This window comes from Ovis aries, chromosome 24, assembly GCF_016772045.2.
Source record: "Ovis aries strain OAR_USU_Benz2616 breed Rambouillet chromosome 24, ARS-UI_Ramb_v3.0, whole genome shotgun sequence".
Taxonomy (NCBI): Eukaryota; Metazoa; Chordata; class Mammalia; order Artiodactyla; family Bovidae; genus Ovis; species Ovis aries.
In genome coordinates, this window is record NC_056077.1 from 39,122,835 (window position 1) to 39,148,352 (window position 25,518).

Below are 25,518 nucleotides of genomic sequence, written 5' to 3' on the forward strand. Positions count from 1 at the left end.
ATGATGTAATCCAGTAATTATAAGACATCACCAAAAGAATTAATGTTTGGATTTTGTTCATCCTTAAGAAAGGTAGGCCCAGGCAGGCTGGACTTGTCTTGTTGGGGTGAGGGGTGGGCAGGAGGAACCTGTGATCTGACCTCAGGTGGCCACTGACCTTCCACACCCCCTGGGAAGAGCCTGACTGACTGTGATTTGAGTCCTAATCCCTCTGAACTAGAGGTTCTCACAGGCAGTGTACTTGGTGAAGCTCCTTTCATTGGAAATGAAGAGAGATCTGTTTCCACATATGGAAGCTATAGGAGAAAATTGACCAAGAATATCTTACTTTAAATGCATGCAGTACTTTCTCAAGCACCTTCTGCAGGCATTTGGCCGTTAACTTCTTGGTAGTAACCTATGTGTAAGTTGTGTGCATTAGCTTGGGGAAGGGTTTTAAGGAGCAAAGAAAGGAAGGCAGTGCAAAAGGCATAACCCGTATCCTTAAGGCATAAACTCTGATGGACTAACTTGAACTTGTCCCACATGTAACTTGACTTTGTCGTAAAACCATCACCACATTTTGTGTAATTTTAAAGAAAAAGATGTGATAGGGTTCTTTGGGGGAGAGATCAGTTTACCTGGAGGTTCCGTGTGCCTTTTCCCACGTAAAATGCAGAAGCCCCCAGAACAGGGCAGGCTAGCCGCATTTGTAGCTCTTCATGGAGCGGAATGTGCTTTGTCTTGCCCACCATCGTCTCTGTAGTTTTTCATCCGTTCAGCCCCTTGTGCGTGTCAGACCTAGTGCCAGGCCCTAGAAAGCCAAAGATAATTGAGACATAGCGTGGAAGATTATAGGCTCCTTTCAGTCTGGACTTTCTGCTGCCCTAGTCACCGGTGGATCCCCGTGTGGCTCACAGCAGGCACTCAGGGGATGGCATTTTTTAATAGATGGACCCTCCGCCCCAAGCCTGTCTGTAGTGATTAGCAGGGCATAGACTATGCCTTCAAGGAGTGCCTGACCCCTTGGAGATGTGATGTAATCAGATAATCATGAGGCACTATTAAAGGTTCTGTAATAGCATTGAAGCCAAGGGCTCTGGGAGTGCAGAGAAAAAGTACCAGCTTCTGACCAAGTCAGTTGGGTTTCCCGGAACCCCTAGTATTTGAAATGAGAGCTGATGAGTACATGTTGCCAGCAGAGAAAGGACACCTCGGCAGAGCTTCGCAAGGCTGAAGTGTCAGGCGTGGAGCCCTGGCAGGAGGCCAGCGGGCTAGCCTGAGTGCTGGCTCGGAACGGGTGCACCCTGAACAGCGGCTTGTCTGAGCGTCTCTCCTGCACCGTCCCACTCCCCCTCCTCCAGCAGATGCCCTTCAGCCGTGAGCTGCAGCGCCGCCTCGCACACCTCCCTGCACTTCTACCCTTCGCCTGGCTTTAGTTGCCCAGATGTTCCCTGTCTTCTGACAGGGCGGACATTTTACCTGTGTGGTGGTCCGCCCACTGCCCCCGACCCCAGAATATAGACTCTAGGAGGGCGGGGACTTCGTTTGTTCACCGGCAGATTGCTGAGAACAGTGCTGGTCCCCGTGGCAGCTCTCGGCGAAGGAGGAGCGGGGAGGTGTCCCTGCTCCGCTCAGTGCAGAGCGCTCCAGGGCAGCCTTGTGGTGGCCGTGGTCTCAGCCACTGCCACCCGCAGGTCCTCACCCCTTCTGGTCCTGGCCACTTCTGGGGAAGTGAGTGGCAAGTATTTGCAAAGAAAGGCCCTGCGGCTAGTTGAGGGAAGGACCAGGTCATTGGTAGTTGGTTCTGGTGTGGAAAGCTCATGTGTGTACATCTAATAGGAATCTCAGGACACACTTCCAGACATGAAGCTGGCGGAAAGCGGCAAGAGCAGCTACTTCCTCACACGTGTCCAGCCCGGGATTGCCCTGTGGTTTGCGGATTCCTATCATTATTAAGAAGCCGTGTCCTTGGGTTTACTCCTAGTCCATCCTGCCTCTTCATGGGTCCTTCCCAGCTCTCCAGGAAACGGGGGAAGCGGGCATCCTGTGCAGCTGCAGCTGGGTGTCCACACCTCGGTGCCGCGATGCCCAGGATTCTACATGACCTCGCTGACCCTTCCTCTGTGGTTTCCCCTACATAAGATGCTCATACCCTCATGCCCTTGGGTTTCCAGTGAGCAGTGACCTGTTCTTGCTCACAACACCGTGCCAAGAGGCAGTGAGAACAGAGTGGGAAGCAGGAATGGATTTGAGCAGACTTGAGTCCATAGCTTAACAACCTTATGAACAAGTTAATTTGCCTCTCTGAGCCTTCCTTTTCTCATTTACTTAACCAAAAAAAAAAGGAGGGGGTGAATAATGGCCAAGTAGTATTGCTGTGAAGACTGAATAAAATGTGTATGTGAACAGCCTGTACCGGAAGATGTGTAAGTCTGAAACCTTGAGCCAGGGAAACCTTGAGTGGGATATCTGAGTTTGAGACACTTTTTAAAGATGGTCCCTACCATATAGATGACATTTCAATGAGAAACTCATCAAAGAGCCAAAGCTGAAAAAACAAATCTCCTTTGTAAAGTCAAGTCCCTTTCTGAAATCATGTAGGGAAACTGGCCCTCTTATTCCTGACCAGAAATGATAGATGTGTAGCCGTTTGCCAGTCACATATCAGCCTCACTGCTGCAGGCTCATCGCTGGCCCCGCTGGGTTAAGGAACAGAGTCGTGGAGGGCTGTGGAAGCTCAGAGAAGGCAACGGTGCCCGCTCCAGTCCTCTTGCCTGGAGAATCCCATGGGCGGAGGAGCCTGGTGGGCTGCAGTCCATTGGGTCGCTAAGAGTCGGACACGACTGAGCGACTTCACTTTCACTTTTCACTTTCCTGCATTGGAGAAGGAAATGGCAACCCACTCCAGTCTTCTTGCCTGGAGAATCCCAGGGATGGTGGAGCCTGGTGGGCTGCCGTCTATGGGGTCACACAGAGTTGAACACAACTGAAGTGACTATGGAGAAGGCAGTGGCACCCTACTCCAGTACTCTTGCCTGGAAAATCCTATGGATGGAGGAGCCTGGTAGGCTGCAATCATGGGGTCGCTAAGAGTCGGATACGACTGAGTGACTTCACTTTGACTTTTCATTTTCATGCATTGGAGAAGGAAATGGCAACCCACTCCAGTGTTCTTGCCTGGAGAATCCCAGGGACGGGGGAGCCTGATGGGCTGCTGTCTGTGGGGTCGCACAGAGTCAGACACGACTGAAGTGACTTAGCAGCAGCAGCAGTTAGGCCCAGAACTGAATCCAGACTCTAGGGCTTGTTCTCCAAGTTGTTTACAGGGCTCTTGTCCTGTGTGTGTTGGGAGTGGGGGGGTCCCTGCAAAGTCCTGCCGCCTAGCAAGGCATCCCTCCCTCCGCCATGAGCAGCCAGAATGGTCTTTTAAAAATGTAAATTAGATCATTGCGCTTCCCACCCATCACCCTGGCTTTCCAAATACCTCCCTCCTCCTCCAGTGGCTGCACCAGGGTTAACCACTGTCCACTCTCAGCTCTCCCCCTTGGGCTCCAGCTAATACCAGCTCCCTCTGCCCCACAGATGAGACAGGCCATCCCCCACCCCCATGCCAGAGCCCTCCCCCCTGCTCCTCCCTCTGCCTAGAGCACCCTTCCCCCAAATCCTGCTCACTCTGCTTATCCCTGAGGGCTCAGCTTCAGCACCGTATCCTCAGGCTTTCCTGGTCCCTGGGCTGATTCTTAACTCTGCTGCTTTACAGCACCCAGTGCTTTTCCTCTGAAATGTTCCTAGCACAGTTGTAGCTATACACCCTGTTCGTTTAATGTTTTCTTCACCAGAACATAAACCCCAAGAAGTCTGACTTGCTTATTGCTATATCCCCAGCATCTGCTATAGCCCTTGACAAATGATAAAAATTCAGCAAATATTGAGAGTGAATAAATAAGCTAGTCTAAAATTAAACTTGTATTCTCACCTCTACCACCCACCTCACTCGGAGCTGCTTCTCCTTCTGCAGCACTCGATCCAAGTCCATGCTTCCAGCAGCCCAAGCCCACAGACTCTTCCAGTTTCTGCTTAACTGTCTTCCTGCCTCCTGCTCGGCCCTTCAGTCCATCAGAGCTTCTGGAAATGCAAGCCCAGGCAGATTGCTGCCCTGTCTGGTTCCCTTCTTCCATGACTGTCCGAGCTCGAGAGCAGCAGATGTCTGACTTTGTGATTGCTCTATCGGGGAAGAAAAATGTACACAGCAGAATTCCCCCCAGAGTGTATGGGTATTTATTTATAAGTTACATGTTTGTGCTACTGTTGTAACATACATTGCAAACTATAAATTTAGAAAGTTTTAAAGGGTAGGATGAAATAAATGCTTTTAAATAATTTTAGTTTAAAACATTTTTTAATTTAATGATATGAAAAGCATTTGTGCTCATTAAAATATTAGCACATTGAATATGTTTGATAGTTGAAATGCTTGAGAGTCTGGGTCTACTCTTTTTTTTTTTTTTTGGCCATGCCGTGCAGCTTATGGGATCTCAGTTCCCTGACCAGAGATTGAACCCATGGCCTCAAAAGTGAAATCATGGGTTCCTAACCACTGGACCACCAGGGAAGTCCCTGGTTCACGTATTTTACAGACTTCAGGCTATTGGAACTGGGCAGGGCGCTGCACTAAAAGATGTCAGTCCAAATGGGATATTGGTTGCTTGGGTGTTCTCATCACTCATAATACTGGTTTTATTCAGTCCCATGAACATGCCACCTCCTCAGAGAATCCTTGTCTGACTTCGCCCCTCCCGCTACTCTGCTGCCTCTCATGTGCCTGTGTGTGTGCACACGCACACGTATGTACACTAGTGTGCTTACCTCCACTGTGCTGTACTCGGTTTGCTCATGTATCTAACTTCCTCGGCATCCTTACCATAGAGAAGACAGAACTTCTCAAATTCCCTCGGTGACAGGAAGGAGAGCCCGCTGCCTGTGCCTGAGCTCTGGCTTTGCCGAGCTTTACTGATTCCGGGGGTTCTAGCATCCATCTCGCTGTCTGCTTTTCTCTCTCACTATGAAACTCTCACTGGGTTTGGCTAGTATCCGTGTGTCATTTGGGTCTTGAGGTGGGGAGAACCAGTGACTTTGACAACTGGAAGACACGTGTGGCCTGAATGCCCACAGCCCTGTGGCTTCTAGAGTATGCTGAGCATCTGTGAATGGCCACATGCCTGGGCCTCAGCTTTTATGAAAGAGTTCTGAGGATTTACAGCCGCATCATTCTTTGAGTACCTGAGATGGCAGAGCAGAGACTTGGAATTCAGAGATTCTATTTGAATTGGCCACAGCCCCATACCCCATATCTTAGGCTTGTGACATCTCTCCCCAGGAGAGTAAGTCTGGAAGTTTCCCTGAAGGAACAATTCAGAAGTAAGGGAGCAGCTTATACTCTGTTCTGCTTCTGAGACAGAGGTGGAGTCAGGCAGGTAAGATGCAGAGTGACAAGGAACGCAGCGGCTTCAGAGCAGGCCTGGGGCATGGCGAGCACTGAGTCTGGCGACTTGGACCTTGGTCACCCTGGGTCTCCTCTCTCAGGTTCTCTGCCACCAGCAGGAGGCCCTGCTACGTGTAGACGATGACCTGGGGCACCATCTGCTACCTTTGGGGAAGCTGTTTCAACGAAGAAATGTCAGCTCCCTGACAGGGTCATCTGAAACTAAACCCATTAAACGTTTAAGCAGCAGAAAATGGATGAGCAGAAGCCATCGAGTGCTTTCTTCATAGTGCAGGGTTAAGACTTTAATGAATAGGCAGATCACCTTGAGGCATCTTGAGCACTAAAGGGCAGCATAAAAACTTGACCAGAAGTCTCTCTGATACCATGAGGAACACTGGCTGGTAGCTGCTCCTTAACGAGGTAACCAGTATGTGCACGCCTTCCTCATCAAAAAGGAAGGAGCTGACTTCTCTGTGTATTTGCAATGGTGATGAATTCAGCTGCTTCCTCCTGATCTGAAAATGCACAAGGGTGGTGGAGAGTCTCCCTGATTAGATTTGAGAGCCAGGATGTGCACGTCCCGCGTGTTTTGAAGTTCCTTGTCAGCTGTGTACTCTGCCTTACAAATGGTCCTTGGGACTTTCATTAACCTTACTTTGAAGAATTGACTATCTTCATGTTAGAAGTGTTCCAGAACATTCCTTCTAATGCTGTTTAAGCATTTGTTGCATTTAGGAACAAAGCCTAGCTGTGCTTGAGAGGATTACCTCTTAGTAAAATGCACACTGTGCTTAGAAGAGAGAGTATGTTGTGAAGAAACAACAGAGAAAGCTCCAAATGTAAAAATCCACCCAGCCTGCTATTTGCTTCTCATATTTTAATTGTGGGTTTCTGGTCTCTTCAAAAGACATTTCATTTTATTCGTTGGGACCCCTGATGCCTTCAGCGAGAAGAACATGCCTGAAGATCCACACATGGACCCACAGGAGAGCCACTGTGGTGTTGGAAGTGAGCAATGGCTTCACGGTGACCCCTCACTCCCAGCTGGCTCGGCTTGGCCGGGCCACCTTACTGTTGTGGGCCTGTGCCTCGCCTGGAAGATGGGCTCTTCCCTGTGAGGAAGGCCCCGTGAATTAATAGCTGGGCCACCAGGAGTGCTGGAAAGCTCTCTCGACGCTATGCACTGTTTCCAGGCTGTTGCTCCTAGTGGGTGACTAGGTTGGTATTGTTTTGAAGGTTAGGGTCTAGATACCAGCTCACCTGTCCTCCAGCTGTTGTTTATCCTCCAGTTTCCTAGAATAGTCAGACACAAGGGCTTTTAAAAATGGATTTTGTGCTGCTTTATGTTTGGGTGTATAATAATGAAGTCACTACTGACTTAGCTTCTGTTTGCTGACAGATGTAGGTAGTAGACCAGACAGCATCAGGACCTTTTGGAAGCAACAACATTTAACAGACAATCTCTGACCAGCTCCTCTCAACCCCACCCCCACCCCATCCCGTTGATTGAAGGCTTTTTATGAGAAAGAGTTATTCAGGTTCTCAGTTCTTCATGAAGTCCATTCTGTTTCTTTTTTAAATTTTATATTTTAATTAGGTAGTACATTTATGTAACATACAGGGAGCCCACAGCCCACTTTCTAGCCACTCAGGATAATCAGTGCTACCAATTCTTGGGTATCCTTTTGGGCTGATTTTTGTATATCACCATATTCTCCCACCACCACCTTTTGATATAGAAATGCTACTACACATAATCATCTTTTAAAAATCAGCAACCTGCTCCTGTTACTTCCATGCTTGACACCTTTTGACACTTCCCAGCACTCTTAGGATAAAAGTTAGACCAATAATCATGTCCTACAAAGCCTCACTTGACTTCACATTCCAGGATGTCTGGCTCTAGGTGAGTGGTCATACCATCGTGATTATCTGGGTCGTAAAGCTCTTTTTTGTACAGTTTTTCTGTGTATTCTTGCCACCTTTTCTTAATATCTTCTACTTCTGTTAGGTGCCTGCCATTTCTGTCCTTTATCGAGCGCATCTTTGCATGAAATGTTCCTTTGGTGTCTCTAATTTTCTTGAAGAGATCTCTAGTCTTTCCCATTTTGTTTTCCTCTGTTTCTTTGCATTGATCCCTGAGGAAGGCTTTCTTATCTCTCCTTGATATTCTTTGGAACTTTGCATTCAAATAGGAATAGGTTTCCTTTTCTCCTTTGCTTTTTGCTTCTCTTCTTTTCACAGCTATTTGTAAGACCTCCTCAGATAGCCATTTTGCTTCTTTTGCATTTCTTTTCCATGGGGATGGTGTTGATCCCTGTCTCCTGTACAGTGTCACAAACCTCCGTCCATAGTTCATCAGGCACCCTGTCTATCATATCTAGTCCCTTAAATCTATTTCTCACTTCCACTGTATAATCATAAGGGATTTGATTTAGGTCATACCTGAATGATCTAGTGGTTTTCCCCACTTTTCTTCAATTTAAGTCTGAATTTGGTAATAAGGAGTTCATGATCTGAGCCACAGTCAGCCCCTGGTCTTGTTTTGCTGACTGTATAGAGCTTCTCCATCTTTGGCTGCAAAGAATAATATAATCAGTCTGATTTCATTGTTGACCATCTGGTGATGTCCATGTGTAGAGTCTTCTCTTGTGTTGTTGGAAGAGGGCGTTTGCTATGATCAGTGCATCTTCTTGGCAAAACTCTGTTAGTCTTTGCCCTGCTTCATTCCGTACTCCAAGGCCAAATTTGCCTGTTACTCCAGGTGTTTCTTGACTTCCTACTTTTGCGTTCCAGTCCCCTATAATGAAAGGACGTCTTTCTTGGGTGTTGGTTCTAAAAGGTCTTGTAAGCCTTCATGGATCCGTTCAACTTCAGCTTCTTCAGCATTACTGGTTGGGGCATAGGCTTGGATTACCATGATATTGAATGGTTTGCCTTGGAAACGAACAGAGATCATTCTGTCATTTTGAGATTGCATCCAAGTACTGCATTTCAGACTCCTTTGTTGACCATGATGGCTACTCCATTTCTTCTGAGGGATTCCTGCCCGCAGTAGTAGATATAATGAGTCATCTGAGTGAAATTCACCCATTCCAGTCCATTTTAGTTTGCTGATTCCTAGAATGTCAACGTACACGTTTGCCGTCTCCTGTTTGACCACTTCCAATTTGCCTTGATTCATGGACCTAACATTCCAAGTTTCTATGCAATATTGCTCTTTACAGCATCGGACCTTGCTAGAACTATCGCCAGTCACATCCACAACTGGGTATTGTTTTTGCTTTGGCTCCATCCCTTCATTCTTTCTGGAGTTATTTCTCCACTGATCTCCAGTAGCGTATTGGACACCTACCGACTTGGGGAGTTCCTCTTTCAGTATCCTATCATTTTGCCTTTTCATACTGTTCAGTATGAAAAGGCAAAAGCATCACTAAGAACAAAGCTAGTGGAGGCGATGGAATTCCAGTTGAGCCATTTCAAATCCTAAAAGATGATGCTGTGAAAATGCTGCACTCAATATGCCAGCACATTTGGAAAACTCAGCAGTGGCCACAGGACTGGAAAAGGTCAGTTTTCATTCCAATCCCAAAGAAAGGCAATGCCAAAGAATGCTCAAACTACCACACAATTGCACTTATCTCACACGCTAGTAAAGTAATGCTCAAAATTCTCCAAGCCAGGCTTCAGCAATACGTGAACCGTGAACTCCCTTATGTTCAGGTTGGTTTTAGAAAAGGCAGAGGAACCAGAGATCAAATTGCCAACATCCGCTGGATCATGGAAAAAGCAAGAGAGTTCCAGAAAAACATCTATTTCTTCTTTATTGACTATGCCAAAGCCTTTGACTGTGTGGATCACAGTAAACTGGAAAATTCTTCAAGAGATGGGAATACCAGACCATCTGACCTGCCTCTTGAGAAATCTGTATGCAGGTCAGGAAGCAACAGTTAGAACTGGACATGGAACAACAGACTGGTTCCAAATAGGAAAAGGAGTACGTCAAGGCTGTATACTGTCACCCTGCTTATTTCACTTCTATGCAGAGTACATCATGAGAAACACTGGGCTGGAAGAAGCACAAGCTGGAATCAAGATTGCTGGGAGAAATATCAATAACCTCAGATACGCGGATGACACCACCCTTATGGCAGAAACTGAAGAGGAACTAAAAGCCTCTTGATGAAAGTGAAAGAGGAGAGTGAAAAAGTTGGCTTAAAGCTCAGCATTCAGAGAACGAACATCATGGCATGTGGTCCCATCACTTCATGGGAAATAGATGGGGAAACAGTGGAGACAGTACCAGACTTTATTTTTTGGGCTCCAAAATCACTGCAGATGGTGATTGCAGCCATGAAATTAAAAGACACTTACTCCTTGGAAGGAAAGTTATGACCAACCTAGATAGCATATTCAAAAGCAGAGACATTACTTTGCCAACAAAGGTCCGTCTAGTCAGGGTATGGTTTTTCCAGTGGTCATATATGGATGTGAGAGTTGGACTGTTAAGACAGCTGAGCACTGAAAAATTGACGCTCTTGACCTGTGGTGTTGAGAGTCCCTTGGACCTCAGTGAGGTCCAGCCAGTCCATACTAAAGGAGATCAGTCCTGGGTGTTCATTGGAAGGACTCATGCTAAAGCTGAAACTCCAGTACATTGGCCACCTCATGCGAAGAGTTGACTCATTGAAAAAGACCCTGATGCCGGGAGGGATTGGGGGCAGGAGGAGAAGGGGACGACAGAGGATGAGATGGCTGGATGGTATCACCGACTCAATAGACATGAGTTTGAATAAACTCCGGGAGTTGGTGATGGACTGGGAGGCCTGGGGTGCTGCGATTCATGGGGTCACAAAGGGTCGGACACGACTGAACGACTGAACTGAACTGACAAAGCCTCACACAGACAGGCTTCAGTGGCCTCGCTAGGCCTGTGTTCAGTATCTGCAGTCCAGCTACATGGACCAAACTTACCCAACTTCCTCTGCAAGCATCTTACTGTTCCTCTGTCTGGAACACGATTCTCCTTTTGCTTTCTTGACTCATCTTCCTAATCTCAGGCTCCACTTCCTCAAGCCTTCACTGGCCCCCAGGCCAAACAAAACTGATAACACCATCTTTTCCTTCATTGTATTTATTACGGTGATGACTTCCATTTATGGAAATTACATTTGATTCATGTTTCTTTAAATTCTTGTTGTTGAGGTAAGATGGTTTCCAGCATATATGAGAATATTTTGTAAACTGTGACAGGTCCTTGAATAAAAAGTAATACTTTTTAAAATTTATATTATAAATGGAGTTAAGCTATGGAGGATGATAGCCATGGTTTTGAGTGAGGGGTGGCTGAGGGGATGTCTCCCATAACGACCCCTAGTGATCCTGGTCTAGGTTGTCCTTCGGTTCAGTTTTAACACAAGTGGTGTCTGCTAGACCAGTGCTGGAATAGAGGGTGGAACCAGCCCTCAAACAGCTCACAGGATTTTAATTTTAAAAGCCCAAGACCACATAAATCGATCCTCTGGGTTTTTCAGGCGACTCTTGGAATTTTTAGAAAGCCTTATACAAATTGGGCAATGGGAGCAGTGCTTTATTTTGATCTAAAGAGCGAAAAATTTCCCCATGGTTCCTTCTAATGATTCTTACTTCTTCTGTTGAGAGATGTCTTAAGAAATATCCCTGCTGAAAGGGAGAGCAATCCTCCAAAAGAATTCAAGCCAAGTGAAGCTTGTTTCACATTCCCTCTTGCTGAATGGAAACTTACATGGTATCTCTTCACCAAGAGCTGTCTTTGTGTCTCTCCTCTATCCCCAGGAAACCTGTCGGAAGTGTCAAGGACTCTGGAAAGAGCACAACGGCCTCACTTGTGAGGAGCTGGCTGAAAAAGATGACATCAAGTACCGAACGTCTGTGTGAGTAGCGTGGTTTGGGGAGCCTGCTGGCTGATTCTCAGCTCCCCCGTTAACCTGTCCTTTGTAGGGGCGTGGCAGGCAGTGAATGCTGTGTGAAGAAATGAGCTCTCGAGCTGCTTCAGTCTAGAATAGGCCCAAGGAAGCAACCTAACCCCATTACAACCTCTAGAATGCAATGTGATGCCATCAGTCAGAACCACTGCTGTATGGCGCCCCGTATGTATCTGGGCACTTTACAGATACTAACTTTTTACATGCATTGACTTACGTAATACAAACTTCTATTTCTCTCTCATAATAGTCCAGCCCTTCCAGGCAGATAGGGCACGTCTGTCCCATGAGGTCATTCAGAAACCTCGTTCTCTTTATCGCATCACTTCGTCATTCCCTGGAGGAGTGTTCTCACCTCCATGGTTGTGACTAGGTGGCACCCATATTTGCACTCCGGCCCATGGGAGAGGAGAGAGACAGGGACGTTGTTTCTGCTCGTACCCTGTTGCTCTAGACTGAGCCACGTGCTCCTAGTCAGGCCCCAACGCAGACTCCATATGTAGTCTCTAGCTGGCTGAGTTTTTGGTCCAGCTTAAATTTGAAGGGTAAGGATTGGGTTTTGTAACCAAGAAAATGAAGTGGGAAGTGGCTCTTTAGGGCGGTTAACAGTCCCAAGTCTCCACCAGAGATGGGTACTGTTATCCTCATTTTACGAATGACAACAGCTGAGGCACAGAGAGCCCAAGTAGACATGCTCACGCAGCAGTGATTGGCAGAGCAGGAACTGGCATCCAGGCAAGGGGCTCCCTGGCTTTGCTGTTTGCCACAAGTTTAGTAGGTAGAACAGTGTTCCTCAGAAGTGTCCCATGTCTCCCTAATTTGTGGAATCTGTAAACCTGTGGATATGTTACCTTACATGGCAAAAGGGACTTTCCAAATGTAAGGTTATTAAACTTGAAATTGAGAAGAATATCCTGAATTATCCAGGTGACTGGATACAGTTCTTTGAGGGTATAGGACTAAGGTTCCCATTTTCTCAGCAGCAGGGAATAGAAGGTTATTCTCTGCTTCTGGAAGCTCTCACATTCCTTGGCTCGTGGCCTTCTTCCTGTCTTCGAAGCCAGCCAGGGGTGATGGGATTCTTCTCGTGTCTCTCTGATTCTTTTGTCCATCTTTCTGTCTTTGTCTGACCAGAGACAAGCTCACTCTGCTCTTAAGGAGTCATGTGGTCACATTGGGGTTGCCTGTAGTTAAGAGCCTGGAGCAAATTTTTCAATCTTTCTGTGCCTAAAAATTTCCTTATCTGTTGACCAGTACAAGTTGGATGCATGAAGCAAGCACCCAAAGCCAGTGCTCTGAGACAACCAAGAGGGATGGGATGGGGTGAGGAGTTCAGGATGGGGGGACGCATGTATACCTGTGGCCGATTCATGTTGATGTGTGGCTAAAACCACCACCGTATTGTAAAGTAATTATCCTCCAATTAAATTAAGTGTAAAATTTTCTTACCTATAAGGTATAGACCACTTGTAGAGTTGTGCAGGTTAAAGCGTCCATGAAGGGTCACGCCACATGATGTTTTCCATAAGTATTAGCTCATTGTTGTTATTTTTAAGTAGAAGGCCCTTATTTATAACTGTGGCAAAGCACATAAACAGACAGCTTCTTGCGTTCAAGGCCTGCTCAGGCCTGGCCGTGTGTATTCTGCTTGCACTTGCTGATGGAGTTTTGCCCAGCTCAGTAAATTGGTTCTTGATGGCCCCCTGATCGGGCATTTGGACTGCTCCAGGACTCAGTCACAGACCCAGAGATGTTTCTTAGAAGAGTTGGTTACTTTTCTTTTGGTCCCACTGTGTGGCTTTCGGGATCTTAGTTCCCCAACCAGTGATCACCCAGGCTCCCACAGTAAAAGTACCAAGTTCTAACCTCTGGACCACCAGAGAATTCCCAGAGTTGGTTACTTTTTGAAAGCATAGCCCCCAGTCTGACTTTCCTGTCCATTCCTGCTACCAGCTCCATTCAGCATGTTAGTGTGCTGTAGACACTTGGAACATAGCTTGGAAGGCTTCTTTTGGCTTAGGCATTGCTTAAACCTGGCCTTTTGTCTTAGGAGTGAATGGATCAGAACCACATATCCAGATGTGATACATGTTAATTCCAAAATGCAGAAAGGCCTCCCAGATGTCTGATTTCTTTCTTCATGGTGGGAATACAAAATACAGCAATGTGTGGTTAGCTCTGGTAGGAATAATAGCCTGATATATACACACCTGACCTCCAGACCACCAGAGATTCATAGAAATTAGAGACATCTGTATTTTTAAGGGATTTATCTCCCATCCTCTGGTGTGCATATACCATGTTAATGTACTAGAGTACCTGCTGCTTCCTGTTCCCTGGGTTCCAGTTGCATGTCATTAGAATGGTGGTCTAGTGTGTTATCTGTTGGGTGACAGATGATCAAGATCCTTACCAACTGCTTCTGGTGTTCTCGGCTTATTGGACAGAAACTAAAAGCATTTTCCGGATCCATAGCTGCATACCAGTTGCCAGAGGTTCTGTTTGTTTGCTCTGGTGACATCTGGAACAGCAGCTGCAGTGAGAGCTAGCACCTGGTCAGGCCTGTGGGGTGCAGTGTTCTCCAGGACCTGTTCCTCGATACAGGCCAGTCAGAGGAGTAAAGGAGATGTGTTGGGAATCAACAGTCCGGCGTCTTGGAAGCTTTTGATGGTGGCACCAGTCTCAAAGATGGTCACAGGAATCTGGTGTCACCTTTTGTGGCAAAGGGTGCTCCAGGGGCTTCTGCTTCTTCTCTGCCGCCCGCCCCCCATAGCCGTTATGCCAGGGACCAGAGAGCCAAGGGACCCCAGTCGCCTGCTGTCAGAAGAAACAACAGGGTGCACACAGGGCATGGCGAGCGGTTTATTGCTGAGAAACAAGGTGCAGCATAGCGAGCGGCCTGAGGTGAGGCAGGTGCTCCCGCGGAACTTGCACAGAAGTCTTGGTAGCAGCACTGTCTGTGTCAGCCAGATGGAGCAAACAGCCCAGATGTCCAGCTGAGGAATGGCCAACCAAGTGTACTATGGCCATAGAGCAGAGTGGTGTTCCAGAGAAGGCGATGGCGCCCACTCCAGTCCTCTGGCCTGGAAAATCCCATGAGCGGAGGAGCCGGATAGGCTGCAGTCCATGGGGTCGCCAAGAGTCGGACATGACTGAGCGACTTCACTTTCACTTTTTACTTTCATGCATTGGAGAAGGAAATGGCAACCCACTCCAGAGAATCCCAGGGATGGGGGAGCCTGATGGGCTGCCGTCTGGGGTCGCACAGAGTCGGACACGACTGAAGTGACTGAGCAGCAACAGCAGAGTATTATTCAACCATAGGAAGGGAGTGAAGATACTTGGCTACACCACAGATGAGCTTTCAAAACAGGCTAAGTGGAAGAAGCCAGTATGAGAGTGCCACATGTTAACGTGATTCCACGTATATAAAGCACTCATCGGCATCCGAATATTTGCCTCTGTGCAGAATAGGCAAACCCACTAGAGACAGAAAGCGCATTAGCGGTTGCAGTGGAAAGGGGGTTGGGAAGAGTGACTGCTCCATAGGTCCCGAGCTTCCTTGGGGGATGATGAACGTGTTCTGGAGCCAGAGAAGGCTGATGGGTGCACAGCACTGGGAGGATACTGGGTGTCCCTGAGCTGTATGCCTTAAACTGGATAAATGGGTTAATTTTTTGTGTCATGTCATCACCAAAAAAATACATACACATGCTCATGAAGGAACGCCATTTAAGATTTCAAGTAGCATGTGCCGCAAGGAATAGACAGTGCCCAGAAAGCGCTCCCAGTGCACTTCGGTAGTGGTGAGAACAGATAAGCAAGGGATCGCGGACTCGTGATTGGTTGTGTAGAGGGGGGCAGGGGGCCTTCCTGTTTGGACACAAGGTCAGCACACACAGCTGCAGCTCAGGCCTCACTTCCTTTCCTGCAAACGATCACATCCTGTGGGCCTGTTTGCTTCCTGCCTAGTTTAGAATTGACTTGCCAAATCACCCTCCTCCCAAAAAAGCCAACTATGATTTCTCCCCAGTGCCATTTTGCACTTTCACATCACTGGATAGGTGGTCACCAAAACCCCTAAGAGCAGTCCTTTTTTGCGGCAAGGTCGTTCCGGTCACGTCTAGTACTTTTGTTTTGCAGAAATGGATTTGAATAGATATTCCTGCAGTGTGAACAACTGTTTGAACATCACAATAATGTTGAGTTGTATGTATTCTTTATATTCCTCCATCCATTTAGAACTACCTTGACTTCCCCCCACCACACCCAGTATTATTTCACATGGACGACTCACAGCTTGGTGAAGAGAGCAGGCCTGTGCTTTCTTCCTAGAAAGGACAGTGTGCTCTTGAGCCACTGCTCTCCCACACTACAGCCTGAGGAGCTGCCCAGGTAAGAAGTGAGCCAGTCCCAGGCTGCTAGAGCGCAGCGGCTTCAGGCCAGCCCGCAGCCTCCAGGGTGTGCTTACCCAGAAAGCTCCTGCTAGGTAGAAAATTGCAGTTGTGTTGTGGTCACAGCTTTTCAGAGGGCAGACCTTTTCATCAGAACCTTGTGAGCCTTACCGTGGAGGATTGAGCAATGTGTTCACAGTTGCTGAGCTCACTGAAATCATGAACATGTATACAGTGTTGACAGTAATAAACTCACTTTTAAAAATCTTGTCTCCTTGACCTTGTTTCCTATTCAGTAAAACTGAGAACTCATTTGTTCTTCTGTAACTTGAACTGGATTTAAATTCTTTCAAGCCAATGTTCTGCCTTCGTTTTGGACCATTCAGAAATTAGACCTCAGTGAATAGCAGCCAATTTCCTAATGCATTTTTTTCTGTTTTTAAACACATGATATGGCTTTTGAGGAGCATACCACAATAGTCTTCTGAACATCGGTGTTTAAAAACACTTGCCGGCCCCACTCTCACCTAGCTGCTCCTCCTTATTTGCAGAAAAACGGGGAGTGGTGGAAGAAGGCTGCATTGTCTCAGCTCTAGGAGGGAGAGAGTGGACAGAGCTCATCCCCAGACAGTTACAGTCCTTACACTGAGGCAGTTCCCTGCTTACCACTCTGGGTTCGTACTTGGAGAGGAGAAATGTGCTCAAGCAGTGGGATGAGTCCTTCAGGGCTGTGCACCCTTGGGCTCCTTCGTGCTCTTCTTGGTCTTAGCAGGGACACCTTTGGCTCCTTCCCATCAGGACCATAATTCTTCATGCCAGCGGGGTACAGGCAGCACAGCCTCTGCCCTCTATCTTCAGGAATTCAGCGCAGCAGAGGAAGACAGATACATGAGCATTATAGGCAAAGTTGGCACTTGTTATTTTAGAGTTAGGAACAGCACCCATTAGAAGTAACTAATGCAGCAGTGCCAGCTATTGAAAAAGAGCCAAGACCTGTCATTTTGACTGTAGACATCAGTTAAAGTGCCTCTGAAAGCAGGTAGCCTCCCCACAAGCTTCCCGTTGGCCAGGATTGAGTCATATGCATGCCCATCGCCTAGCTGCAAGGGACCTGGGAATGTGGGATTCCAGCATGCCAGTTTGTCAGAGGAGGCGGGCTCTGCCAGCAGGAAGAAGTCATAAAGTGGCTATTGGCTGGCCCCCAGGTGTGTCTACCCTGGCCTTATGTCAGGTATTTAAAAATATAAGGTGTGTATAACTAAGGTTTATTGGCTCTCCATTATCCAGCTTTGTGTATATGTTTTTACAAGCTTTAGGAAGACCCTGAGTTTTTTGTTTTTTCCTGTCTATTTTAAGCCTGTTAGGGACTCCTGTAACAAACAGAATAATCATTCTCTAAACACCTGGTACCAGGCACTGTGCCCCAGGGTGCTTTGTTTCTTATCTGTAATCCTCTTTCAAAACACTATGAAAACGAGGAAACTGAGTCTCCAAGGAGTTAAATAACTGAAGGGTCATCCAACTGAAAAAGCGAAGCCAGTTCTGAGACTCCAAAACATAGGTTCTTTTCACCCTTCGCATGTCACCAGAAGAGCCAAGCAGTCATTATCTGTGAAAAGAAATACTTTCACAGCCGTAATATTTTTCTTTCATCTTCGCTGCTGTCTCCAATCATGTTTTCTTTCTTTCTTTTTTTTTTAAAGTGAAGAAAAGATGACTGCTGCCCGCATTAGGAAATGCCACAAGTGTGGGACCGGCCTCATCAAATCCGAAGGCTGCAACCGCATGTCCTGCCGCTGCGGGGCCCAGATGTGCTACCTCTGCCGCGTGTCCATCAGTGGCTACGACCACTTCTGCCAGCACCCTCGCTCCCCAGGAGCCCCCTGCCAGGAGTGTTCCCGATGCTCTCTCTGGACCGACCCCACTGTAAGTGAACGGACGGCTGCCCGTCACTTTGTAGGGGGCAGGTATCAATACTATGATACAACAGAAAGAGGTCTTACATACACCTAGCGCATTTTGACTCCTGAAAAGATAGGGAACTGCACAGACTGATAACAAAAGCTGAAAAAGTAGCTAAAAGCCACTCTACAGAGAGCAGCACTCCCCTATAGTTTTTAAGTGAGTTCTTCTGCTCCTTTAGGGAATAGAATTTCTTATGCCATCAAAATATTTTTGAGCATAGAAAAATAAGAAATGTCTTACATGTATTTGTATAAAGCCAGCCAAATGCTGATACCAAAACCTCTCAGAGGTAACCCTGAAAAAGAAAGCTACAGGTTTATCTCACTTACGAATATAAATAAAATATCACCAAATAGAAACCATGACCAGGAAAGATTGTTCCAGATGTTCAGAAATGGTTCAGTATTAATAGCTATTCGTAATACTTTTCTATATGATACCTTTGGATGATAAAAAGACAAATGCAGCCAGCCCTTCATATCTGCAGGTTCTACATCTATGGATTCAACCAACCATGTATCGAAAATATTCAAGGGAAAAAAATTTCCAGAAAGTTCCAAAAAGCAAAATTTGAATTTGCCACATGCCAGCAACTATTTATATAGCATTTACCTTGTATAAAATGCTTCCCTGATAGCATTGGTAAAGAATCCTGCAATGCAGGAGACCCTGGTTTGATTCCTGGGTTTGGAAGATCTGCTGGAGAAGAGATAGGATACCCACTCCAGTATACTTGGGCTTCCCTTCTGGCTCAGCTGGTAAAGAATCTGCCTGCAATGCAGGAGACCTGGGTTGGGAAGGTCCCCTGGAGAAGGGAAAGGCTACTCACTCCAGTATTCTGACCTATACAGTCCATGGGGTTACAAAGAGTTGGACACGACTGAGCAACTTTCACTTCACACTTGTGTCCAAAGTCACCTAGAAGTTTACTGCAATTCTTGTGTAAATTCAGTAGGGTTTTTTTTTAATCAAAAAATTACCTATAATTTTGAAACTGAGACTTAATTTTTACTATGAAGGTGCACTAATCAAAGTCATGTAGACTAATGCAGGAATAGGCAGATAGGTCAAAGGAAGACAGCAGAGACAGGAACAGCCCCATGAGAATTCGAAGTGACAAAATTTTCATTCAGATCCCTAGAGAAGTGATAGATTCATCCATTCTTTCATTTGTAACTACTCAGTGTTGCTAGGACTAGTCTTCATGGAGTTTACAGTCTTACTAAGTTTAAAACAAAACCCCTTCCCGTGGTTGGTGCAGTGCAGGAAGAGTCATAGAGTAATGTGGTGGCGAGTGACGGGAGCCAGAGCAGGAAGTCATCTCGGCAGACCTCTGAGAGAGGCAGCGTCTGCTGTGAGACCTGCAGGCAGGCCAGAGAAGTCAAACAAATCCAGCCTGTCTGTGGAACAGAAAAGGCCAGTGTGGCTTGCAGGTGGTGAGCGAGGGGAGGGAGGGGAGAGAGGTGGGCGCTGAAGCAGCCCGGGGGTCTCACCGAGTAGCTGGCGGGAGCGGTCGCAGGCCCGAAGGACACAAGTGACTCGGCCTAGTTTAAGTTGTAAAGGTCATGCTGGCTGCTCTGTGGAGAGGGAAACATCCAGTAGCTGCTTCGAGGGCACTGGGCAAACCATCTGAAGATGCTCCAAGAACACAAAGGAGAGATGACTTTTATAGTCTCGGAGAAGGCAAGGTCCTTCTTAGAGCTGCCTCAAGGCCAGGCTGAAAAACATAAATCCTCTTTGGCAAGACACCATAACCAAAGGTAAAGATAAATGAAAAACTGCAGGAAATAGTTGTCACACATAAATTATGTAGATACATAATATTGTTAATATGTAAAGAGTAATATGACTGAGTTAGAAGTCAGTAAATATCCCTATAGTAATAAGGATCAGTTTGGATGTGGGTAAGAGAAAGCCCAGAAATAACAGTGGCTTAGACATGGCAGATGTTTCTCTCTCCCTCCTGTCTAAGTACAGTGGTGACTAGCCCAGTACGGCATATAGCTGTAAAAAGTGATGCCATGCATCTATATATAACATGGAGAGAGGGAAAAAGAAAAACGTGGAAAGACTTACATGAACAAATAGCGAGTAGATGGGGTCAGAGACCCAAGTTAGCCCCGAGGCAAGTACATAAACGATGGTGAATGTTGAGCAGGCCAGGACTGCGGGACAGCAGGACGCGGGGACTGGGGCGCATGGAGAGATGGGCGCCAAAGGTTGACCATGAGTCCAATCTGAAACACTGTCCAAGCTAGGACTGTGTAAGTCAAAGATGAAAGACTTGCTGACCACCAGTCTTGGCTCTGGTGTAGAGCATCTCCAGCAGCTCTAGTGAGAAAAGGTGCTGGGGAGTCGCGCCAGCCCCTGCTGGAAGCCGTGGCAGGCCAGGCAGGCGGCCTCGTCCTCAGAGCTCCCCACAGGCTCAGAAAAGCACCGAGTTCTCTTGAAAATCCCGTGTCCTCACGGCAGGAATAGTCTCCTTCCCGGGTGGAAAACCAGGCTGAGGAACCCAGGAGCCACTCTGACTCCACGGCCCCGTGACCCAGCAGGACTCTTAGCAAGCCTCCCCTCCTGTCACTGAGGAAGTAATCGACCCAAGGGGTGATTTTGGAGCTAGACAGTCACCCTCCTGTTGCTGGTAGAGCGAGGGGAGGTGCAGCCACAGTGGGATGCTCTGTGCAGTGCTCTCCAGGGTGCCCCACACTGCCTTGTAGCAAAACTCCCTGCCCCGGACCTGGCTGTTTGCTGACTCGCTTCCTGGGTCCCAGCCAGCCAGCAGCTGGGCGCCTGCTCATCTCTAGGAACTTGGTGAAGAAATCGGGTCTTTTTCTTCAGCTGGAGCTCCTAGGAAGCATTTCTTAGGCTGCTCTCCTCTCCGGAAACAAAGAGCAGTGTGGGAGTGGCCGCGTGCAGGAGGGTGAGCGGCAGCGGTCTGGCCTCCTCTCAGCCCTGCTTTCCTTTCTGCTCCTTCTCGTTCTTCCTTCTGCCACCTCGTTTCTTCCCACACGTGGAGTTGATTATAAAGGTTTCCTTCTGTTGCCTTGTTTAGGCCACAGGTGCAACTGCCCTGTGTTTTCTTGTTGAATTGTCGTCTTCTACCCTGAGAAAGGTTCTGTATTTGCTCAAAGTAAAGTTCGAAAGGAAGGTCAGGCCAGCATAAATCCCTGCGATTTCCTCGGGCAGCCACAGCCAGAGATTTTGTTCACTTGTCCTGTTCCCATCAAAACTGGGATCAGGCCCGTCTCCTTGATTCTCACCAGGAGACCGATTGAATTCCAGCCCAGCATCTGTTGGGGCTTCTGGGAACACAAAGCCGTTCAGAAGTCCAGGGAAACAAAGCATGCCTGTCACCCTTCTCTCGGCTTAATGAGCCAGCAAGGCCGGGAAGAACCTCTCATTTGTCCGTGAGGGAGTTATCCCTTCGTAGTTTGGAGGGAAGTTGAGTTTCTGTCCTTAATGACTGTGGATTGCTTGGGAGCTGAACTAACTCCATATTAGAGAGCTGTCAGTTATCTATTAGTTGCTGAAAATAAGCTCAAAACATTCAACCAAGAGTCTTGTGAAACAAGATGTCTTTTTAGGAAGGAAAAAAGTAACAGAAGCAAGTCAGTCACAACAAACTACAGTTTTCTAGTTTAGGGGCCAGAATGCACAGACAAATCAAAGCCTCTAAATGAACAGACGTTATTTTGCAGTTGGGGGTGGGTTGCCCTGGGACTTCACTGGACCCAAATGTGCTGCTTTCTTGCCCATGAGTGGTAACCTAGTGGGGTTAACGAGTTACACCTTACTGTTATTAGAAGCCGTGTTCAGAGTAGTCACCTGGCAGGCTGGATTCTAGAAGTGGGACAAAATTCATAAGAGCATTTTCTCTTTAAATACAAAACAAAGTTGGTTTTATCTTAGGTTTTGGCTACCAGAAACTGCACTGAGTTGTTCTCTACAACTTCTTTGTTTTTTAAATATAAGAATTTGAGGCATGTTCAGTTCAAATAAAACCCTAGGGCTTTTACAACCAGTTTACAATTTGGCACCATTATCGCCTAGCCATTTGGTCAGGAGACTTATTTACTTTTCCTAAACCTGCAGTGGATTGAACCTGACGTTAATATGTGTGAATACATTTACTTCTGTGACTGTGCGCTAAGGCAGCTGTATCATCCCAGTTGTATAAATGTAGACTTGCAGAAGATTACAGTCAGTAAAATGTGGCATGGGGAGCCCCGATGGTTAGCGCTCCATACTCCCACTGCCAAGGGCCCGGCCTCACTCCCTGGTTGGGGATGAAGATCTTGGAAGCTGCGTGGTGCAGCCAGACTTAAAAAACAAAAAATAGTGGCTCGTGTTGATCTCAGGTCTTCTATTCTCTCCATATCTTAAACAAAGCTGCCCACCGGCCCTCTGCCCTCAGTTGGCTCCAGCACCGCCCAGCCTGGACCAGCATCTGCTTTCCTGACGGGTCAGGGGCGCTGAGGGCACTGGGCTTCTGTGAGACTCTTGTTTGAGTGGCCTGGGGAAAGAAGAGGAAGTAGAAGTATTTCAGAGAGGGTTGGGAGTGAAAGGTGGAGACCCTGTCAGGGAATATCTTCAGAAAGATACTCTAGACTTCAGGTCGATAACTGATTGTTAGTTTCAGTGTTTTTTCCCTTAACTTTTAAAATGTGCCTTCTGTAGAGGAAACAAGATGGTAAGGTGAACCTCATGCCTAAATACTGTTGCCATCACAGCATGGCGGTGGGACCACTTTCTTATCCTACAGGTGAGGAACAGGATTCGAGTCACTTGGTAAAACCAGGATGCAAGCCCAGGTCTTCAGGCAGATGTTAGCTCCTTCCAGTCCCAAAGTCTCCATGTTCATGCGCAGGGGTCACAAGAACAGGAGCTGGCTGGGAGCTGCCCACAGGTCCCTGAGCCCAGTGAAGAGGCAGGCCTCCATAGAGGGGTGGGCCCTCCCCGAGCAAGTTGCAGATGCAGAAAGGGGCCTCGACAGTGTGCCCAGTCAGTTTAGAGGTGACTCGAGGACGGCACCACGGAGGCAAGTGGTGTGGCTCAGCCCATTCGGCACTGCCTGTCTGCCTGTGTCACATTCAGCACACGCCAGCGGGCCCCAGGCTGCGTCCTTGAGCCCAACAAGAGTCACAGCGTGGCCACCTTGCACGCGCCTCCAGGTTCTAGCCAGGGAGCATCGACAGAAAGGTTTGGGTTCCAGGCCCCTCTGCCCCAAGGAGGTCTTCACAGAACCAGCCGAGAGCCGTCCAGCCTGCGCTCCTCCCCAGCGCACTGTCCGGGCCTCCTCTGCGCCCCCTCCCCACCTCTCCAGACCCCAGCTGCACAGCACGTGCTGCCCCCCGGCCGCAATGCACCCTCCTCCCCCCAATTTCCTGTTGCAGGGAGACAGCTGGCGCTGGGGGGTTAGGGTCTGGTGTTGCTTGGCGATCTGCAGCCGATCTGGGAATAATTTGAAACTAAATCCTCAGCTCTTTGGAAGCCTTTTATGAAATCATTGCAAGTTTATTAACAACAGCTGTGGCCACACATGACCTGGATCCCAGCCGCAACCCCACTCCCAAAATGGCAGGAGGGGAGCAGCAGTTGACTTGGAATTCTCAGTCCCCTCTTTAAGGGGAAGAAAAGTGAAGAAGAAAAGTCACCACCCTCCCTTCGTGGAACAGGAGACTGGCAGCAGGCAAGCGAGTGGCCAGCCCTGGTGCCCAGACGTGTTGAAGGAAACAGGCTCAAAAGGATGTTTAGAAGCTTCACAAAAATAGCTACACACGAAGTGCTCAGACATCTATTTTACGAACCTTCAGCCTGTGGTGGCGATTTTGTCAATATCTGATGGGCGGAAACCTTCTCTTCCCTTTAACCAGCTGCAGTTTCTCTTCATCTTCTCCCATCCAGACCCCGCTCCATGGGCAGAGCTGTGGGGCTTCATTGTTGGGGGACACATTGTAAGAAGTTGGGCTTTGGGGTGGTTTTTCTTCATGAAAGCCTCTCTGCTTTTCTCCCTCACTTCTGCCGGCTGCCAGCATGCCGAGTTGGTACTGGGAGAGGCCGCCCACTGCCAGCCCCCGAATGCTCTGGCTCGCCTCACTCCCCACCCACCATGTGAGGCAGGCGTGTCAGAGTCTTCCGGGTTAGGCCAGCGTTTCTGTATCTTGCTGAGCTCAGAGGAATTCAGCGGAAGGAAACAAAACGCTCCCCCTGTTAAGATGCAGCCGCGCGTTTCTTTATATAAAGTGTTCTTCCAGATCTCCTGGGCGGTGAGACGCCATATCCCTCTCTGCTCTGACCCTTTGTCCTCGGCACTGCTTGGGGTGCGCCCGCCCACTGCGAGCTCAGCCGTGTTCTCCTGCCTGTCATTGCGCTTGGGCCGGGGGTGGGGGGCGTCTGGGCTCCCCTCCCAGTGTGGCCGCGAGTAGTGGTGGGAGTGCTGTGGAGTCACTGCTGCTCAAGCCTGCTGTTTCGTTACACTCAGTCTGAGACTTGCTTACGTGCCCATTCTGTGGATCTGCTTGAAAGGTTTCACCAAGGTTAGGAGCGGGCAGAGAAGGCCTACAGGGTCCATCTTAGGCCGTGAGCCAAAGGCCACGGAGAGGAATGCTGGGGTGGGCATGTTGCCTTGTGTCGCCACTCACCAGGGCCTGTCGAGGTGTCCAGGGTGGTGATGTGGGCAGAGCAGTCTGTCCCTCCCGTGGTTCCCCAGTGACTGAGGCAGTCAGGGTGTGGAGGGGCACTCAGGTCTCGAGGGGGCACAGTTCAGCCTCCACCCCCACTGTGGGTGGAGCAGTCAGAGCAGCGCTGACCGCTCACTCACAAGGCTTCACCCCCTGCCTGCTTGCAGAGTCCGGATCTGCCCGGGCCCCTGGGGACAGGAAGCCCAGGAGGAGCAGCCAGGCCCTGCCCTGGTCCCAGTCTCACTCCTCACCACTTACGCGGTGACCTTCCGCCTGTAACTGCACTGCAGGGCCTGTTTGCTCATGGCCGGGAGAGACACGTGGCGTGCAGGCGCGTGTGAGCGAGAGCAGCACACACAGGCAAGTGGGACCCGAGCGTGCAGCATGAGGCCTTCTAGAAGGGAACCTTGGGTTTCGCAAGTGAGATGTGGACACGGGAATGGTGGGAATTAGGCCACAATCTTCCCAGGTGTTATCTCTGCTGAGATAACTTGGTGAGATTTACTAGTGTTTTTTTATTTTATTTTTTTTATTCTTTTTTTTACTAGTGTTTTTTTTAAACTCTTTTTCCTAAGATTGCTTTAATGTGTGTAAGAATCAAAACCCTGGCTTTTTGTGGCATAAGGAAAAAATCCCACAGGACTCCAAGGTGTACAGGTACCTTGGTGGCCTCATGAGGAACCGTGTCAGCAAGGCAAGGACATGCAGAGATGGATTGGAACAGCACCCCGGTCAGGAGCAGTAAGCGACTCCGTTACCTCGAGCCCGTGAGTCCTGTGGCCTTGGTGATGGAGCCTGGCCTGCATGTTCAGTTCCTGGCTTGTGGGCTCCCTGAGCTCTCAGCTCCTGCTGTGGGTGAGAGGGTCTCAGAGGCCAGTCAGAGACCTGATGTTTCAAGTGGTGTCACATGCACTCCTGGGTGAGCGGACCTCAAGAAAAATCAGGGAAGTCTCCCTCCCTGCTGTCCTGGCTGTTCACCTCCTTGAATAGAGGTATTTTATTTTGCCCTGTTCCCTTCTTTTATTTAGTAGAGAAAGAAGATTTCAGAG

General features: G+C 48.2%; 1 protein-coding gene and 1 long non-coding RNA gene across 8 annotated transcripts in view; one reads left to right on the plus strand and one right to left on the minus strand.

Annotated features, from left to right (window-relative positions):
- RNF216 (ring finger protein 216) overlaps positions 1–25,518 on the plus strand; it is a 120,462-nt gene that overhangs the window by 84,118 nt on the left and 10,826 nt on the right. For all 7 annotated transcript variants that reach the window (XM_042240386.2, XM_004021061.6, XM_042240389.2 and 4 more), the window contains 2 exons: positions 11,282–11,379; positions 17,528–17,750. In XM_042240386.2, the coding sequence (XP_042096320.1) occupies positions 11,282–11,379; positions 17,528–17,750 (321 nt within the window). The remainder of the gene's footprint in view (positions 1–11,281; positions 11,380–17,527; positions 17,751–25,518) is intronic.
- LOC132658538 (uncharacterized) lies at positions 14,279–23,838 on the minus strand. Its single transcript, XR_009598337.1, has 2 exons — positions 19,866–23,838; positions 14,279–19,506 (listed from the first exon to the last, which is right to left on the minus strand). It is a non-coding gene; the product is annotated as an uncharacterized LOC132658538 (long non-coding RNA).